General features: G+C 45.5%; 1 protein-coding gene across 1 annotated transcript in view; it reads left to right on the top strand.

Annotated features, from left to right (window-relative positions):
- The first annotated feature begins 510 nt into the window (after positions 1 to 510).
- Positions 511 to 19,458, top strand: part of LOC117735010 (protein sidekick-2-like) — a 34,300-nt gene continuing 15,352 nt past the window's right edge. The window contains exons 1-22 of the mRNA XM_034539396.1: positions 511 to 590; positions 2,170 to 2,276; positions 2,543 to 2,690; positions 4,695 to 4,828; positions 8,284 to 8,395; positions 8,804 to 8,994; positions 9,250 to 9,333; positions 9,477 to 9,671; positions 10,144 to 10,260; positions 10,528 to 10,695; positions 11,145 to 11,247; positions 12,076 to 12,252; positions 12,557 to 12,693; positions 13,351 to 13,498; positions 14,699 to 14,839; positions 15,186 to 15,367; positions 17,657 to 17,772; positions 18,012 to 18,207; positions 18,292 to 18,390; positions 18,508 to 18,699; positions 19,044 to 19,165; positions 19,317 to 19,426. Coding sequence (XP_034395287.1) covers positions 511 to 590; positions 2,170 to 2,276; positions 2,543 to 2,690; positions 4,695 to 4,828; positions 8,284 to 8,395; positions 8,804 to 8,994; positions 9,250 to 9,333; positions 9,477 to 9,671; positions 10,144 to 10,260; positions 10,528 to 10,695; positions 11,145 to 11,247; positions 12,076 to 12,252; positions 12,557 to 12,693; positions 13,351 to 13,498; positions 14,699 to 14,839; positions 15,186 to 15,367; positions 17,657 to 17,772; positions 18,012 to 18,207; positions 18,292 to 18,390; positions 18,508 to 18,699; positions 19,044 to 19,165; positions 19,317 to 19,426 — 3,059 coding nt within the window. The remainder of the gene's footprint in view (positions 591 to 2,169; positions 2,277 to 2,542; positions 2,691 to 4,694; positions 4,829 to 8,283; positions 8,396 to 8,803; positions 8,995 to 9,249; positions 9,334 to 9,476; positions 9,672 to 10,143; positions 10,261 to 10,527; positions 10,696 to 11,144; positions 11,248 to 12,075; positions 12,253 to 12,556; positions 12,694 to 13,350; positions 13,499 to 14,698; positions 14,840 to 15,185; positions 15,368 to 17,656; positions 17,773 to 18,011; positions 18,208 to 18,291; positions 18,391 to 18,507; positions 18,700 to 19,043; positions 19,166 to 19,316; positions 19,427 to 19,458) is intronic.

Here is a 19,458-nt window from a genome sequence, read left to right as displayed (position 1 = left end):
AGTTCATTTACACTTCCTCTGCTGTGCACAAATTGCTCCTCTACCTCTTTGCCAGCACATTTCGGTTTGAAATAAAAGAGTAAGCTGCTTTTGCGGCGACAACTTATTTCATGTGCTTTTTGGCAGGCTTTTCTGTTGACCTTCAAGTTCCCAATCAGTGCGGAAGAGAAATGCAAATAGCTTGTTCCGAGTCCTCATTTCCTGTGAATTTCTCAAATTGTGTTGTGGTGTCCGCACACAGAGGTGACTGAATCACCGAACCACTACGTTTATTTTATTTTTTTACCAACTAACCCCTCCGACGCCGTCACTTTATTTATTTATTTCCTTTGCTATCTTGTGTCTTTGTTGTTTGTTTTTACATCACTCTCACTTTGTTCCTTACTTTCTTTTCTTCTCTTTTCTTTTCTCCCCCCCCCCCCCACAGTAGATGACGTTGCACCTTATTTTAAGATGGAGCCTCCTCAAACCCAGGTTCACCTGGAGGGGAACCGCCTGGTCCTAACCTGCATGGCAGAGGGCAGCTGGCCCCTGGAATTCAAATGGATCTACAATGGTAGCGAGCTGACGCGTTTCTCCTTGGAATACAGGTAAGGAATCCAGCCTTGCCTGCCTCAGCTGATTCTATTATCTTTCTCTTTTCTTTTTTTTTATTCATCATTTATAATTAGCTTACTACATGAGGACATTTTAGCAGCATTTAATTGTAACTAATAGCTCAATTGCTCATTTTTATTCATATTCCAGTCTCATTTCTATGGATTTATTCAGGACTGATTTAGCTGCACGTCTCCCCTGAGACATAACATTTTGTGTTCAGGGGATTGTCAGATTTTTTTTCCTCCGATTTGTATCTCGCACAGTATTCACGATGCAGAGATGGTGCGAGCTGATAACTCTTCTTTTCTCTCTCGCTGTTTGTCGAAACTATCATTGCTGTAACAGAATCTAACAATGCATATGTTCCATCAGATTGTGCCGTGTGGGCGTAGCTACTTTGCTCCGTCAGCACTGTGATGCCGTTTCACTGACCGTGGAGTTCTTCTGGGCACTTTTTTTTGTTGTTGTTTATTGCACTTAGACTTCAGCCTCGCAACACAATGCTGAGGAATTCTACTAACGACGCAGAGTGTGGCAAGAGAAAGCTTCAGCCTGTGCTAACAAGGCCTTTTTGTGTGTGCAATGCATCATGCACCATTTGTCCACGGACACTAAGCTTGTGTGCCGGCATGTGTGTGTGTGTTCACAGTGGGAGTGCACAGTGAAAGTCAGTTTCTATCTAATTCGATCCCTGTTTTCTTCACTCTCGACTCGCAGTCTGCTCAGTCCAGTCCCCTAGACATGGACAGACTCTCTCAGGTGGCATTGTGTGATTGCTATCACTGGCTACGCCCCCCCTCCCCCCTCCCCCCTCTCTTCTCCCCCTCGTCTTCTTCTTCGTTCCCCGTCTTTTCCTCAGTATTTGGCTGTGCTCTCACGTGGCTTAGTCTCTGGGCCAGCCCTCTGCTTGTTATTCTTCACCAGCCCTGATCAAAGAGGAGAACTGGAATCTATTTAATCAGAACCCTCACACACACACACACACACACACACACACACACACACACACACACTCACACCCATTCTTACCATGAATTGCAGTGCAGGGGGAACATGGTAAGGGTGGACTCCAAACTCCTAAGTGTATGTCGCAAACCAATTAAAGGGGACTCGGCTTCTGGGGTTATCCACCGAGCACACACACACACACACACACACACCATTTAACACAAATGCACATCAGGGGAGGGACAGATTTATGGGCGCCAAGGACTAACAGGTGAAAGGTGCTCATATGATTTGATTCTACCGACTGGAGATACAGGATAACAATGGGGGTTTTGTCAGTCCTGTCAGTCAGCCAGAAACTCTTTCAGCTGTTCACTCCACGGCTGGACTTAAGATAACATTCTTCTTTCTTTAGATTGCCATCTACTGTCAATCTGCAAATCACCTCTGAATCACACTTAAGCATCTATGTCTCACGGCTAAGTGTAATGCCATTCAAGCCGCGTTTCAGGCGCCCAATTAAACCTCTCGATAAATGTGTGGGGGAAGCTAAAAAAAAATCTGTCTGCCATGCTGATGATGACTCATGGCATTCTGTGTGGTGTGTGTGTGCCCATTAAGGTATCTGATCCCCTCGTTGGACCGATCGCACGCTGGCCACTACCGCTGCATTGTGAGAAATCGAGTGGGAGCTATAATGCAATGCAGCACTGAAGTGCAGGTTGCCTGTAAGTGCAGACTTCTTACCACACATCTGACAGAGTAAGGGGAGGACACTGTTTTTGTTAAAGGTTTGTCAGGCACAGTGTGCCGATACGTCACTCCGCGTAAAGGAGCTTAGCTTTAAGGTACATAATGTGGTAATTATGACGGTTCTTCTTTTTCATCTTGCATTTAGGACATTTTCTCTTCTAGTATTCATTTTCCTCTTTCGCTCACTTTTCTTTGTCTCCCCCTGTTTTTTTTTGTTACACTCTTCTCTGTATGCCTCGAGATATGGGTGCTTTTGTGGAGGGTGAAAGGTCCCAAACGGTATCCCAGGGCGAGGGCGCTCTGATGCGGGCACCGCGGATACACAGCTTCCCCAGGCCTCAGATCACCTGGTTCAGAGACGGTCGTAAGATTCCCTCCAGCAGCCGCATGTGAGTCCGATTTGGTTTGAGTTGGAAAGAGAGTGTGTGTGTGTGTGTGTGTGTGTGTGTGTGTGTGTGTGTGTGTGTGTGTGCATGCGAGTTTTGTGTGTTTCGGCTTGTGTCTTAGCACCCGTAGAGGAGCTGGTGGTGAACGCTGAGATATCTTTCACTTCAGAGACCTCCAAGAAGTTCAATACTGCTCCCCCCCACCACACACACACACACACACACACACACACACACACACACACACACCACGAGTTGAGCTGAGTAGTTGATGAACAAATGTTGGCGCAGGTCGTGTTCATCATTGACTCACCTCTCAATGATAAAGCGGGTTATTATATCGCCCCTATTGACTTTGCAGGCGGAATAATTGGAGGGTAGAGATGGAGCAGGCAGCAGGGGAACCAATTAGACAACATTGGACAAAAGGCCTCAATTGATGATATCTTTGACTGACAGCTCCTCACCCCTTGGTGGATGTGTGTGTGTGTGTGTGTGTGTGTGTGTGGTGAGCCTCTTTTTCTTGACTAAACTCATGACTGTTCAGGTATGCAATTTTCCTGAAGAGACACTGTGAAGATAATCGCCTGAGATTAATTTTGCCAATCAGACAAACAGAGGTAGGCAGTCCACAACGCCTCATCGTGTTTTATTCAACAGCGAGCTCTACCACGTCGGACCTGACACGAGGACTTTCATCCAGAGTCGCGTGCTCTCTCTCTCTCTTTAAAGGACGGATTGGGTGCGTTTACCGTCTGCCTGCAGGGCTCCGAAAAAAAAGAAGACAAAAAAAAACACAGCACAAGCACAGAGGGAAATTATGAGAAAGAAATCTCAGCCCCTTCCATGAATGTTCCAGAGCAATTCCAGAGCCGGTTACTATGCGGCTGACTCTTAAGTGAAGCGGTGGAGCTTTACACCGTGACAATGAGAGCCACCGGCGGGACACTCTGCATTTACCGCCTGTTTGCTTGCTTTGTGTCAGGCCACGTTGATATTCACATATCGGTGTTTGTGCGTTCGCGTACGTGTGTGTTGAGTCGGTGAGCGCCACGGCTCCTAATTGTCCTGGAGTGTGTCCTGTGTATCCTGCACCCATCAGTCAGATGCTGGCAGATACCGAGAGAATAATCTGTCCGCGTGCTTAGCGTCAGCTCTCATTTAATGGGCCCCTCTCTCAAACGCTTGAGCCCCGTCAGCGACGTTCAGCCATGGCACGAAAAGGATTTTTAAAAGGAAAAAGGGTTTGTTCAAGCCAGCTGCTAGTTTTTTTTTTTACAATCATCCATCCATTTTTCCTCTATTCTGTGTCGCTTGTCATAATTACTGTAAAAGCAATTACTGCGGGACAAATCAAAAATCCATCTTAATCCCAGAAGACACTTCAACCAAGGTAACATGAAGCTAATCCAACTCATTATATTAAATGTACAGCATTTAAAGAAATGTGTCTTGCTGACTCTCCTTCATGTCTACACGGGAGGGCAGGTGGCACAACGATGGGCTTTGGCTGTGACTCACAGCTCACAAATAACTATGTGGACTTCTGAATTCATCCGTTGCTCAAAGCTGTTGAAGGACCAATTCATTTGTCTGGATCTTGTAATTACATAACCAGACCAGCCTCACTTATATTAACCCCCCTAGGATATTACAGCGAGTACTACTTTGTAAAAATACCCAAGAACTGCAGTACGTAGAAGAACAAGAGACACTGTGAGCTATCCATTGAAGACACTGCAGCTCCTTGGAGATGGAAGTGTTTCTGTGTGTTTATTCTTTGGATTTATTGACTGTAAGAAACAGCTTCTCTGTGGTTTAATGATACAAGTGTGTCTGTGCTTGAACTGCATCCTACGCCACCTAAAGCCTGTTTGAGTCTTTTAATAGGCTGATGTTTAGCATAAGTGAGTGCCATGGTGTCAAGTAATGCTAAACCGTGTGTGTGTGTGTGTGTGTGTGTGTGTGTGTGTGTGTGTGTGTGTGTGTGTGTGCATACCTCCTCAGTGCCATCACCCTGGATAACACGCTGGTCATCCTGTCCACCGTGGCACCCGATGCGGGCAGTTACTACGCTCAGGCAGTCAATGACAAGAATGGGGAGAACAAAACCAGTCAGCCAATCACGCTCACCGTGGAGAGTAAGTACACGTGCACGTGCACGTGCGCCCACGCACATTTAGGCACACGACAGGCTTCCTCGTCCACGCGGCGAAACACACACACACACACACACACACACACACACACACACACATCGCTAGCAGATTGTGCCGTAAGCAGATTGCATTGCAACAGGTTGTTGCGAGTAAAAAAAAAAACGTACTCCTCATTATTTTTCAGCTCAGCACACATCTTCATTCAGCACAGCAGCCTCACAACAGGTGGCTCAGCCAACGGATGAAGCGCCCTCTACTGGCTTCATCACTCGGTTCTTCTCTCTCCCCAACAGACGTAATCGTACCCATTATACCTGCAACAGTCGTGTCTTGTATTGTAGTCCTCCGATGACCTCAGTGAGTTACGGGCGTCACTTCTCTGACCGCCTGGATGCCCGGGCCCATAAAGCGGACCTTCACTTTAACCGTTCCTCACAAAAAAAAAGCTGATTTATGAAAATGACACTGGGCAAAACGGGGGGGGGGGGGGAATGATTAAAGATGCTCACGCACACATCAGGGAAAGAAGGTCGACTGCACTTATAAATGCTCACGACTTCAAATCAAGTTTGGGGTGGTTACCTGTCATATCATTAGTGTTTAGCTGACACCTGATGCTTCCTCGTCCTCCCACCGACGTTCACCTTCTTTCACCTGAAATCCTTCCGCTCACTGAGACCTACTTTCATCCCAAATCAGTGGTTCTCATCGCCTTAAGGTGGACACTAAATGTAACTGGCTCTGAAGATATATTTGTGATAATATTTTATGAAACGCGTATAATACAGCCTTTTGATCCAATATATCACAGAGTCGCCTGTGATCTACGTTATTTATCTAGCGGGTGGTTTTGACTATCATGATTTCAACCTTCTCCGCATGCAGAGCTGCACATCAGCTTTTCGCTCGCTCTGGCATCTGCTCATCATCTTGTTAATACGGTGTTTGCAATTCAGTGCTCAAATACGCATGGTTCGGCAATCTGTGGGGACCAGATATCACCGAGCATCACTTAATCCGACCTTGCGGGTCGCACGACCGTAGTTTGCCTTTTTGAAAGTCCACAGTTGTTTTCTTTCGGCTGCATTTGTTCATAATATTGAGGAATAATTATTTGGAGAAAAAGACAAAGATACGCATGTAGAGGGAGCGCGTCGATCCTGAGGGAGCATACGAATGAGACGGAGCTGAGTCTGATAGTCAAAAGCAAACTGACATTGGCTAATGCTGTTCCGCTGTGTAACAATCACTGCAGCTTGGTGGGGTCTTTGTCTTTAGGATTGCTATGCAGGTCACCGTGTTGTTTACTTTGACCATTTGTATTAGAAGATTACACAATTGAGGTATTCTCAACATTTTGAGTTTGTGAACTGCAACACATTAATTAGTCTCTTCTGAGGAACCAATCATGTCTTATAACTTATTTGACTAATGGATCCACTGTTTTCATTGTGTCATTGGCAAACGTAGACGGCGTTCTCAGCCAACTATTAAGGAATGTAACTTTAATTTGACAAGCGTGTTTATTTTGTATATGTATACACATCTGTAGCCCATTTGAAAAACCTTTGATGGGCATTAAAGTGTAAAGCACTGAATTTGAAGGGGACCATTTCAGCTTCAACACGACAACTACAATTAATGAATCATGCATGGTTTATATATTATATATTATTATTATTGTTGACAGTATGTACTGTTTATACCACTATTTTCTGACTTTCTTTTTCTTGCTCTTCTTGGTAGAAGTTAAATATTAGTGCTGATACAGTTATTCTTCTTCCCTCTCCATAAATCACTTTTCCTCCTCCTCCTCCTCCTCCTCCTCCTCCTCCTCCTCCTCCTCCTCCTCATACCATGTACCAGGAGATCAGAGACCATAAGACCCACACCAATCAAACGTTCCACATTATCTCACAAAACTCGTAGGAAACAAAAATGGCATAAACCAGCCTGTGATGTTACTTCTGACTCAAGTCATTTATATTTTTCCTCATAAATCCTATGGAACTACTTTACTTGTGTGTACTCTTCTGATGACTTGACAGCAGGCCATTCTACATGGATTGATGGGCCTATGCAAATGAATGATAACGTCAATAACGTCCTCAAGGTGACACTCGTACCATCACAATAAAAATGTATTCAAAAATATTTCTGTCAGGTGCAGTATTGCAAAATGTATCTATTTACTAGTTAATCAATAGCTCGATCATTTTGAATATGAAAAATTTAGCTTTTCTTTGGGTTTTGAAGCTAGCAGTCTGACAATGAGTTTGTTGTCCAGCAAACATCCCTCTGTTGTACCATGCTGCCTAAGGATTATCATTTCAATGTGTGCTCAGGTATGCTTTGAGGTCATTTCATCTGTCTTCATTTTGAAATGTCCTATGTGCATTCTTTGAATGTGAAAGCAAAACGTCAACTGCAGCTAGTGTGAGTTTGTTCTTCTTTTCGTTCCAGCTGCTTGTGCTTGAAGCTTTAAAATCATAGTTGACAGCGTCTGGATCAGCTAAAACCTCACTTTTAAACACTGTATGCATCTGATTGTAACCAGAAACATGAAACGTAAAGCTCAGCTCCCACAGTAGGTGAACAAGAATGTAAAATGTAAAATCACATGGTACATTTTTACTAAACTGGGTTTTTTTAAATGTTAATTTAATTTATTTAAAACTGTACAGCTGGAGAGCAACGGAGCAATCAACTGGGGAGCAGAATCAAACAGCAATAACCCGTCCGGCTGTGTTTGTAGAGGAAGCTTTGTCATTACGCTGCTGAGATTTCCACATAAATGGGTCGTGGTACGGGTGTGATATATATATAATGAGGTGGCACAAAATAACAATAATGATAATAAAAAAAAAAAAGAAAGTTGATTAGGGGACTTATTAACCTGTGGTAGCCCTGAAAGAACACAAACACGCAGTGCACACAGTGCACACAGTGTAAATATGCTTTAAACGCGCAATCGCTCAAACACATACGAGCGCAAAGGCCCGAAGCCGTACTCCAGGGAGGTTAGGGGGAAAATGAGATCAGATTCAGAGAGAGATCACTGATTGAGGGCAGTGAATCGATGGTTGGCTGGAGGCTCAGTGAAACCCGTGAGTGATGGCGCTGCATTTAATCGCCTTTTGTGTTTGTCTCAATTATGCTACATAATGGCTTCTAACACCTGGGCTAACACCGTGCTCAGGAAATGCTGTGTGCACTAGAAAAAGGATCTAAAGTAAAGACAGGGGTGTTAATAGTCGGCGACTGCGTGCCCGGCTTCCTGCTGGTGATGGTGACAGACAGTCGGTCTCTGTGTGAGAGTCTAGCCGCGCTCAGGTGGCTCTATCAGACAGATGGATGCACATATTTAATCTGAGCTCTGCATATGGTTTATCGATTTGTTTCACCTTGTTCTACTTCTATGTGTTTCTGTGTGATAGATGTGGGAGGACCCGCAGACCCCATCGCCCCCTCCATCATCATCCCCCCCAAGAACACCAGTGTAACCATGGGGAGGAACGAAGCTATCATGGAGTGTGTAGCTAACGCAAGGTACATTTTAACGTGGATACGGAGGAGGATACAAAATACTCGTACGGATTATCAAAACCCCTCCTCTCACCTCCGCATCTGATATTTTGTGATTTCAAATGAAACCTTTTTGTTTGGACATGACAGAAAAGTATTATGCACGTCTTTTGTACCTCTTTGGTTCGTCTCTTTTTATGCAAGGCTTCACTCTGTTCCCCCTATCTCGCGCAATCCTGAATTCTGACTATTGTCTCCAATTCAAAGACTTAATCAGAATGACGGATGCATCCCATTGCTCCTCCGTCAATGCTCTGTAACCTTGAAACAGAATATAAATCTGCATTAAAAACCCAAACTGCGCTCCCGTTCTTTTGCTCTCTTTTTTTTTTTTTTTTTGTGCTTCTTTTCATCTTTTTTTTCCTCTTCCAGGCCCCTCGTCAAAATGAGTATTACTTGGAGGAAAAACGGGGTAGTGGTCAACACGGGGATCCGAGATTTCGGCCGTCGATTGGTCATCAGTTTGCCCTCAGTCAGTGATAGCGGCTACTATGAGTGTGAGGCGTCACTCCGCAGCAGCAGCGTCCCCTCAGTCACCGCTGGGGCCTTCCTGCACGTTCTAGGTAAATAACCCAGCTTAACGTTTTAAACTTGCACCGATCAGCTGAGCCTAAATACTCAAAATATTGCATCAGCGTGATAACCCCCATGTCGAGAGAACATTTTGTTGCCATTTTATACTTCAATGGAGTTGATGCCGTTATCTAGAGGGTTGCAAACTCTAGCTCACCAGCGAAGGGTCAAGATGAGAAAGCGCAGATGATTTGTGAGTTGTTATTAAAGGCTTTAATGCCGCAATGTTTTCTTCTTTGAAACAGAATACCCTCTGTTTGTAAAAGAGCCGCCAACCCACATCAGTGCAGAGATGGAGAAGGTGGTGGATATCCCCTGCCAGGCACGAGGTCAGACCGCGGTGCTTGTTTTTGTTTTTGTTTTTTTACTGTGCTATGTGTGGGAAAGAATAAGAAAATATGAAAACAAATAGAAATGAGAAAAGGGTCACAGTGACAAGGGAAACAAAAATAATCCTCTCCTTCCTCTGCAGGCACGCCGCAGACAGACATAGTGTGGTATAAAGACGCAGTGCCCATCAGCCCGGTAAAGATCCCCAGGTACCGGGTGTTGGTGGGAGGCAGTCTACAGATCAACGGGCTCCTGCCAGATGACACGGGGATGTTTCAGTGCTTTGCTCGCAATCTCGCAGGAGAGATCCAGACAAACACCTACCTAGCTGTTACGAGTATGTCCCCTTAAAGCTATCTGCACCACTGCTGCTTAATTCTGCTCATCTTTTCCCCTCTCGGATTCCCTTCCCCTGTTTTTATTCTTAAATCCCCCCTCCTCTGTTCTCGTCTCTAATCCTCTTTACTCTCTATCGCCGTCTTGCCTCCTACACCCATCTATCTATATACTGTATCTCTTCACGTCGACCGAATTGTCTACTTGGATGCTCGGGCAACTATTGGCTGTTTTTTTGAGTCCGAGGACGTGCAGGAGAAGCTGAGCGGTGGAAGCGGCCTGTCAGAGTCTCAGAGCTGTTCCCTGAGAATGAGACCTGACAGCCAAGTCAAGTCAAGTCTATTAAGCTCTCAGCGGGCGTGTGCGTGATTAGGGAGGAAGCTGTTTATGTCTCTCGTTATCACCTCCGTCTCACCCGATTGTGTTTGTTTGTGTGCTCTTGTGTGTGTGTGGCTGACCCCTCCCCCCGTCAGGTATTGCTCCCAACATCACCGCCGGCCCCTCTGACAGCGCCGTGATTGACAGCATGTCAGTCATTCTGCATTGTGAGACCTCGGGAGCCCCGCGGCCAGCCATCACCTGGCAGAAAGGTGGGTGGGCTAACAACACGAGGTTCTTGAGGTGGTGTGTTCATTACGCCGCATTTGGACTTGTCAAAGGAGACGAGAGCTATGGAAATATGGATTTTCTCTAAACAAGATTCACTCGTTTAACTTTTTCGCCGCACTGTTTTTCCCTCCTGTTTTGTTTTCCTGGACATTTTTCTCCAATATCCTAATCGCTCTTTGTCCCTCGTTACCCCTTTGTGTCCGTCCTCCTCCCCCCATGCCATCAATCACTTCCACCCTCGCCTGCAGGTGAACGTGTCTTGGCCAGCGGCTCGGTCCAGCTGCCCAGGTTCACCCTGCTGGAGTCGGGCAGCCTGCTAATCAGTCCCTCTCACCTGTCCGACGCTGGTACCTACACCTGCATGGCCAGTAACTCCAGGGGCATCGATGAAGCTTCATCCGACCTTGTGGTCTGGGGTAAGCGCGACAGGAACTGAACAGTCTCTGTACATCGCTCGTATACCCCTGTGTCCTCATTTTCCCACTTTGTACTTGAGTTTATCTTAAAACTATGAGTTTTAAGATAAACCTCTGCAAAATATAACAAAATAACTTTTAATCCGTGACTTATTTACTTGTAGATGCAGTAAGCACCTGGTTGCTGGAGGTCATTGTCAGGATGGGTTTAACATATTCTCTAATGACTCATGCGTGTATGTGCATAAATCCACATATCAGTCCCTTGAAAGCCTCTCGACTCCACCGGTTGGAAAACACGGTGTGATTCACCCGGTTTCAGACAGACGTTGAGTGAAAGATGTCCAGTGAGTTCTGTTCAATCCGCTGTTCAAACACAGTCTCTGAATAACAAGCTCTCTGTGTGTGTGTGTGTGTGTGTGTGTGCGTGTGTGTGTGTGTGTTCGCAGCGCGTACCCGCATCAATAAGCCGCCACAAGACCAGAGTGTCATCAAAGGGACCAAAGCTGTTATGACCTGTGGCGTGACCCATGACCCCAGTGTCACCGTGAGGTAGCGACAACGTTCAATTGCAACATCTCTTGGAATTGCGTCTAATTTCTTGTCATTTTCTTAAACCGCATACAATTGTTGTAAATGTCAGACTTCTTTTTTTTTTTTGCAGCTGTTTATTGATGCCACTCGCGTTTAGAAAACAAGCTTGTATATTAATGTTGTACTTAATTAGTTTATGAAATCTGCAAGAGCTCTTGCAGTGTTTATCTACCCATAAGACCTCCTATGGGAAGATTTTTGAAACTCTGAGAGTGTGATTGTGGAATTAGTCCATCGCTTCTCCCCATTCTTCAGACAGTCTTGATCATGATAGAGTGTGTGCACATGCATCTGTCTCAGAGGGGGTGAAGTGATGTCTGTGGAGCCCAGTGATTAGAGTGCCTGTCACCTGTGGGCCCACGGCATTGATCAGATCGTGGGGTAAACAGATGAATATGTAAACAGAGTAATAACTTCAGACAGCGCCTTTAATTAAACGCAACACAGAGGAGATTAGCTGGAAAGCCAGAACAGTCGCAATTAATCACAGGAGCTCCTGGAGTGTATGTGAGTGTAAGGGGGGGGGCATATGTGCGGTTGGGTCTATGATAAGGAGAGAAGTGCATGGAGGAGAGGTTCTGTACTGTATGTCTGACAGAGAGAGATGGTTTTAAGATTTAAATTCCTTTCCCCATCAGCCTCACAGGGCTTTTTATCAGTGTCAGCGCCTTCTGTGTTTTGCTGTATGAACTGACGCAAAGCAAGCAGATTTACTGTCACAACACTCAGAAACAGAGTGTTATAGTGTGTGTGTGTGTGTGTGTGTGTGTGTGTGCGAACCTCCAGGCACGTGTGGGAGAAGAGCGGCTCTGTGATTGACGTGAGCACGTCGCCGCGCCTGCGGCTGGATCCCGACGGGACCTTACACATCTCCCAAACATGGTCGGGTGACATCGGAACATACACCTGCAGGGTGACCTCAGTGGGTGGCAATGACTCCCGCAATGCCCACCTCAGAGTCAGGTCTGCACGTTTGCCTATTGTCTCCCTTGTCTTATCTCGATGTGTGTGGTTTTTTTTTCCTTCTTCTTCTCATATTTATTTCTGACCGGGTGACGTGATGGATGGATGTTTTCCCCACAGTTGTGTTTTATCGCCGCTCGTCTCTCTATTCCATGAAATGCTCTAATATTTACAATGCAAGGCTCTCGCCTGGGCTGTTTAATGCTGTTATTTGCTGCCTCTCTTGTCTGATTCTATTTCTCTTCATCACTTTGTCTCTCTCACACACACACACACACACACACACACACACACGTACAAACAGGCAACTGCCCCATGCTCCAGAAAACCCAATAGCGGTTCTGAGCACCACAGAGAAGAGGGCTATCAACCTCACATGGGCCCAGCCCTTTGACGGCAACAGCCCCCTGATCCGCTACATCCTGGAGGTCTCGGAAAACAGTGAGTGGTTCAGTGTGCTTCTCCATCGCTAAGGCAACAGTGTCCCCATTAACAGTGCATGTTGCGAGAAAGAAAAAAAAATGATGCATTTATTGTTTGTTATATTTTTGTTTTACTTTATGCGACCCAACTTATTAGATTACATTTCCATTGACTAAAATGGTCAGCTGCATTCACTCTTACCCTCGACAATCAGCATAACTCAATGGCCTCACCTGTACGCCTTTTGGTGACTGATCAGGGAAACCACATTGTTGTCGACGCCCAACGCGCTCGTCATTCTCTCGCCTGCCAAAATCAAAGAAGTGGAAATGCTCTCGCCCACAGAATAAATTGTTCATCCATTTCTCATCCGAGCTCAGGCTCACTGAGAAGATGACAACTCATTAAGGGGAAAATGAATCCGAGGATGCAGATGGGATCTGTGTTTTGGATAATTTAATTCCAGTCTGATGTTTAGAGGAAGTGTGTACCAAAATTGATGAATTGCTTTTTATCTGTGGCTGCAATATTATTACTGAAAATGAAACAGCGGTGTGCCATTATCGTCAGGAATGATACTGAATGTGAATTGCCCGAAGAGATTTCTCTCAAGAGTGTTCGTCCCACGCCTGCTGCTCACAGCTCTGTCTCTGTGTGCGTCTTCTCCGACCTCAGATGCCCCTTGGACGGTGCTTCTGGCCAATATAGAACCAGAGTCTGCTGGGGTCAGTGTCGGTGGTCTCATCCCAGCGCGCTCGTACCAGTTCCGCCTGTGTGCCGTCAACGACGTGGGCAGGGGCCAGTTCAGCAAAGAGACCGATCGGTGGGTACTGAGCTGCTCTGCATCTCCTGAATATTAAAGATGCTGCTGACATTCTGTGCGACTTAATGTGTACTCTGGCGAGAGCGGCGCCGCGCCGCAGATCGGGGAACGACCTGTTCCTTTTTTTGCCCTCGCTCTTTTTTTCGCCGTTCAATAGAAAAATGATTATTTTCCTTGCAACTCCACTGTTTGGTCTTCACTCCTTTTTTGGGAGAGCCAGCCAGCTCGGGGATGGGCCTTTTTTTTAAAAAAAAATTATTTCTTTTGAGATAAAAACTGTGAATGAGCTGAAATTGCGCTCTGTGAAGACTTGATGGGTGCGCTGACCCAGCTTCATTTCTCTCACTCCTATTAACGTTCTTTGCCGTTCTTGCATAGTAAATTACAGAGAGGCTTGAAAGAGGCAGAGCTGCACGCGGACTCGAATCTCAAGTGAATTCTCTTGACTAGCAAGACGAAACGGTCATCATCGTACGCGGCGCACTCCACAGTGACACACATTCGTAGCTCATCGCGATTCACCTACACGCGCACCCATTTGTGACCTCGTCCGCATCAGCACATCAGCCATCTGCTGCTTTTATACCCGCCGCAAGGAACTCCCTGAAAAAGCCATCCCTACCCGTCACACACTTCTTGCACCGCGCACTCATTCACAGAGCTGAGTTCCTGTGTGGAGGTGCCCAGACAAGAGTGCACCACAGGAGGGTGACTGAGCGCCAGTGATAGTGCAGAGCTTTTCTGAGGCATCTCTCGGGCACACCTCTTTGATCCTAAACACTCTGCTTCATCTCCTCCAGAGCGGAGCTCCGGTGCACTGGGAAGAAATCAAGATGTCATCTTAAATTGGCTTAAGGGAAAAGTCTGCCTGGATCTCTCTTTCTTGTTCTTTTATATCTTTCTCTTACACTGGCTCTCTATTGTGCTGCTCCATTTTCACCCAGGCCTCTTTGATCCTTGTCATGCCAGAGCAAGATGTCCCTCTGCGGACGGTATTATAGAGAATGTGCTTTGGACAAAGACACAGTCACACTTTTTCCAACTTTCCTTTATGGTGCCCTAAACCAAAAAGCGTGCTTTATTATGATTTGGATGTCTATGATGAAATGGGATAGAAATATGCAGAAACCCGTGTGATAATGAATGCACGGTTTCGCTCTTCTGGCTCTTCTTTCACCTCTCTTTTCCTTGCTGCTGCAGACTAACGCTCCCCGAAGAGCCTCCGAGCGCCCCCCCTCAGACAGTCATCGCAAGTGGCCGCACCAATCAGTCCATCATGATCCAATGGCAGCCACCCCCGGAGAGCCATCAGAATGGGCCACTCCAGGGCTACATCATCAGGTAAAAAGACCATGACGGCCTGCATTATTCCGAGGGTTTGCCTGTCGGGGCCAATTCTATTCAGTTGTGATAATAACTGTTATGTCAGCTCCTTTTCTTCCTCTCCATTTTGCTTCATTCTTCGCTCACCGCGGCAATGTAATAATTGATGCCAATTAAATAGCTTCCCCACCACTCATCTGTCGTCGCCTCACTTTTTGTACCCGTTTCAACACTGTTCTGCAAGTCTTCTACTCCATTATACGCCGCCTCTTCGGAGAACCGGTGTTCAGATATATTTATGGCTCCTCTGCATGTCCGTCTCTCCCTCCTCCCCCTGTCTATCGATTATTCCCTCTGCTGCCAGGTACTGTCTGTCAGGGCTTCCAGTGGATTGTCAGATGAAAAACATCAGCAAACCAGACCAGACCAGTCTACTCCTGGAGGACCTCATCATCTGGACCAACTATGAGATCGAGGTGGCAGCCTATAATGGAGCGGGCCGGGGCACCTACAGCCATAAAGTCACCGAGTGGACACTGCAAGGGGGTGAGGGAAACACACACAGGCTTTGGGTGATGTACTGTATATGAACGAGTCATCCTAGCAGCCAAGTCTGCAAGTTGCCGGAGGCTTTATTTAGCTCTACAAACTCGCCTCATCATGTTAGTCCCCTGGCTAGTTGAGACTGCGGCCCACAACTCGTTTTTTTCTTTTCTTTCTAACGATCTTTTTTTGAACAATCAAATGTAAGAGCAGTAACAGCTCTGTTTTCTGCACAGCAGGCTTTCAAAAAGATCTTCTGCTAGCTTTGAAAAGGTGATTCACACACGGTCGGTAAGAAGACTGCAGCAGTCGTCCAATACTCCTGTCTCGATCAGTCAGCATTTAAAGGAATGTAAAAGACGTGGCCGCGGAAGTGCTATTTGCCCTCTCGGCACTGCTTTTTTGAATTTTTTTTTTATGTTGCTAATTTCTCACTAAGTGCCGCAGTATTGTGTGCAGACATGAGCCGATGGCTCCATCAGAGCATTTATATATATCGAAAGCAAGCCGAGCTTTTACTTTGTTTCAGATCGCTTTCGTCTCGTAGATCCGTTATAGTATCAACTATTTTGGGATGGCTCGATTCTGCACATATATCAGCAGGTGACGCACCTTTTTCGACGTTGCCAAAGGAAGCTTCCCCCCCCCCCTCTCACCCGGTTGACTTCTTTCCTCATTCGACATGCTGAGGAGAATAAATTAGAACACACATTGTGAACTTTCCTTCCCGGTCTCATCCAGCTACATGTTTGTGTGACGCCCAGTGATTCCCGCACCTTATTTTTACTGCCCTGTCTTATTCTTCAGAGAATACGGATTCTTTACTGGCTTTCCTAAAAAATAAAAAAAAATAAAAAAAGTCAATGCATAGATTACAAAATTGTAGCTGCTGCTTGACTTTAACCAACACTAGAAAGAGGATATCGCTCTTGGTTTAGATATGCGGCGCCGGCTGCTACTTTGATTTTAAATTCCTTTAACTTGTATATAAAGCTTTGAAAGGCTTAACACAATCACACATCTCTAAATCCCTGTCATGTTAAATCCACTCCATGGACAGAGATCCTCTACACCAGGCTCACTAAATATTCTCAAGAGCACTCATAAGAAAATTGGGAGTATTCCCATTTCCATATATTCTGTTCCACTCGCTGCCCAGATGCATTTATTAAAGAGGCTGAATCAGCAGATATTTTGATTTCATTAGGTTTTACGAGTGCTTGTGATGTTGTATCTCCGACTGTTACACTGGTTTCAAATGTAAGCTGATTTATTTTTAAAGCTTTTCGTCATGGGCAACTTTTTAAAAAAAAAAAACCCTCCAGAGACAAGAAAAGTTGACAGATAAACAGGAGCATGAAGTCTTTATCATACTTACCTAAACGCAATTTAAAACACGCACACATTTATTCTCTCTGTCCGAGTTGTCTTGTTTTTTTTTTCATTGATTTGTTTTGCTTTCTCTGGTCTTTTTCTCTCTTTTTAATCTTTACATTTCTATTAATTCTGCCGTGTAAAAATATAAATTTTCTCCCGTGCATTTATATTTGTTGAAAGTTGGGCAGGCATGTGTACAAAACTGTCAGTTTATTTTTGCTGGATGATTAAAACACACTTCAGATGCTTCAGAAATGATGGAATCTACCTGAAATCTTCTGCGTACTTTAAGTGATGCTTGATCAATCAACACATTCATGAGCTGGACTCTGATGCACCTGCACATAAACAAAACTACTGCAATTTGTAAAGAAACACAAGATTGCGTTTAATTAGCAAATCTTTGAAAACCTGGAAGGTTTGTCTTTTATTTCCATGTCTCTCTCCCTGCTAAAATAAATAAATTATAATGTCATCATCCAAGTAACTGTCAGTGAGTAACGACAGTGAACAAGGCACTTGTGTTGTTTAGCTCAGCTCTCATTAATGGGATGTTTCCGTCACTCAAGGCTCAAGAGCAGATCACGATGTGCATTTAAATACGTTCAAAGGGAATTGAGGATAGCACGGGGATATGGAGACATGGTGCTGGCCAATCAGCTTCATTAATGCGTGACTGGTGTTTTTTTTCCCCGGTGTTACATCAGAACGGCATGTTTCAATTCAATCAAACTGCTGCAGGGTTCACCTGGAAGCCGCCTGAGGCCACCGCTCTCACACCCGGTTTTGATTGGCATGTTCTTTCCTCCCCAAATGAGCCCAAATAAAAATTAAAAATACATTTTTTTTTTCTCTCTCTCTCTTTCTCTCTCTCTCCATTTTCTTCTCCTTGTTGTTCTCCCTCCTCTGGGCCAGTGCCTACTGTGCCACCAGGAAATGTGCAAGCCGAGGCTGTCAACTCCACCACCGTGCGTTTTACCTGGAGTGCACCGAGCCCTCAGTTTATCAATGGAATCAACCAGGGATATAAGGTGAGCCGCCCCTTTCTGTCAACTGGTGCCCTCTAGTGGCCGGAGCTAGAGGAGGACTCTGAAGGCAAACTCTCATCACGTAGTCAGAAAGCCTCCTTTTCTGAAGAATTCGTGAATTTACCAGATGAGAACAGTTTTGATTAGACTTTTTACCTTCTTTTTTTTTAATGAGAAAAATCTCAGTACGCCTACAAAGTGCAAACAATTAACCCATCATCCCTATTCGCATCCTCTCCCAGCTGTTGGCGTGGGAACTCAGTCGCGCAAACGAGGTCGCCGTGATAGCGGTGCGTCCCAACTTCCAGGACAGTGTTCATGTCGGTTACATCTCTGGCCTGAAAAGGTACACCGAATACTACTCATCTGTATTGTGCTTCACTACCCCCGGAGATGGCCCGCGCAGCACGCCTCAGCGGTTACGCACCCACGAGGACAGTAAGTTTTCCCACTCAGGTCATTATAAAAGTATTTGCGGGCTGTGGTTCAGTCTGTTTACTGACTGTTTTCATGTGTTTACAGCCCCTGGAGCTGTGGGACACCTGAGCTTTACTGATATCCTGGACACCTCACTAAAAGTCAGCTGGAAGGAGCCACAAGAGAAAAACGGTGTTCTCACAGGTAACCAGTAAAGATAATTATGTAACGTCAACATATCTTCTCTTAAATTTGATTGTTCTGAGGCACCGTTCAGAGGCTACCGCATTACTACTATTTGGAATGTACCTCTTCCTCCAGGCTATCGCATCTCCTGGGAGGAGTTCAACAGGACCAATACTCGAGTCACACATTATTTGCCCAACTTAACTCAGGAGTACAAGGTGACGGGGCTCACTGCCCTCACCACTTACACCATCCAGGTAGCAGCCATGACTGCCAAGGGCCAGGGCCTGCTCTCTGCCTCCACTATTTCTTCTGGTGTGCCACCAGGTGAGTGTTCACACGGACAGATGAACCGTTTGACTTCGAAGCTACGGTTGGTAATCTTCAAAATCATTATTTTCTGAAAATGAACTCAATGTGGAAGTGCCAAATAAAGTGCAGTTCCTCAAATGGCCACTTGATGCTGTCATCAAAAGTGAGCCCATCGTGCGTTTGACCCTCGTGTTAAACTTTAAGGCAGAAATAAACGTGTTTAAAGCCAGGTGCTAAGAATGATTCAGGGCTACAACTACATACTATGACTCAACGGATTTCTACACAGCTATCTCAAAAAGAAGTGATATTTGTGAAACGTATTTCATTCCCTTATTTCCTCCATTCCCTTCTGACAGAGTTGCCCGGTCCTCCAACCAACTTAGCCATCTCCAACATCGGGCCCCGCTCTGTCACCCTGCAGTTCAAACCTGGTTATGATGGCAAGACGTCCATTTCCCGTTGGCACGTTGAAGCCCAGGTGAGATGCTTCATATCTATTTTTAACATAATGACAGCAGGTCTGGGTTGTTTGACGTCTTAATATTGGCGCACCGGTTTTACAACGCCAGTTAATTTCTTTAATTTGTTCTGCCGCTGTAATCACCCCCTTTTCTCTCTGTGCATTTCAGATTGGCATAATAGGAGAAAATGAAGAGTGGCTGATGGTTCATCAGCTGTCTAATGAACCCGATGCTAGATCGCTGGAGGTCCTGGACTTGAACCCCTATACCTTCTACAGGTGAGCACACGCACAAACCCGTGAATATAAAC

The sequence above is a fragment of the Cyclopterus lumpus genome, chromosome 8, assembly GCF_009769545.1.
Source record: "Cyclopterus lumpus isolate fCycLum1 chromosome 8, fCycLum1.pri, whole genome shotgun sequence".
Taxonomy (NCBI): Eukaryota; Metazoa; Chordata; class Actinopteri; order Perciformes; family Cyclopteridae; genus Cyclopterus; species Cyclopterus lumpus.
The sequence above is the reverse complement of the archived record's forward strand: the minus strand, read 5'-3'. Positions and strand labels throughout refer to the sequence as shown.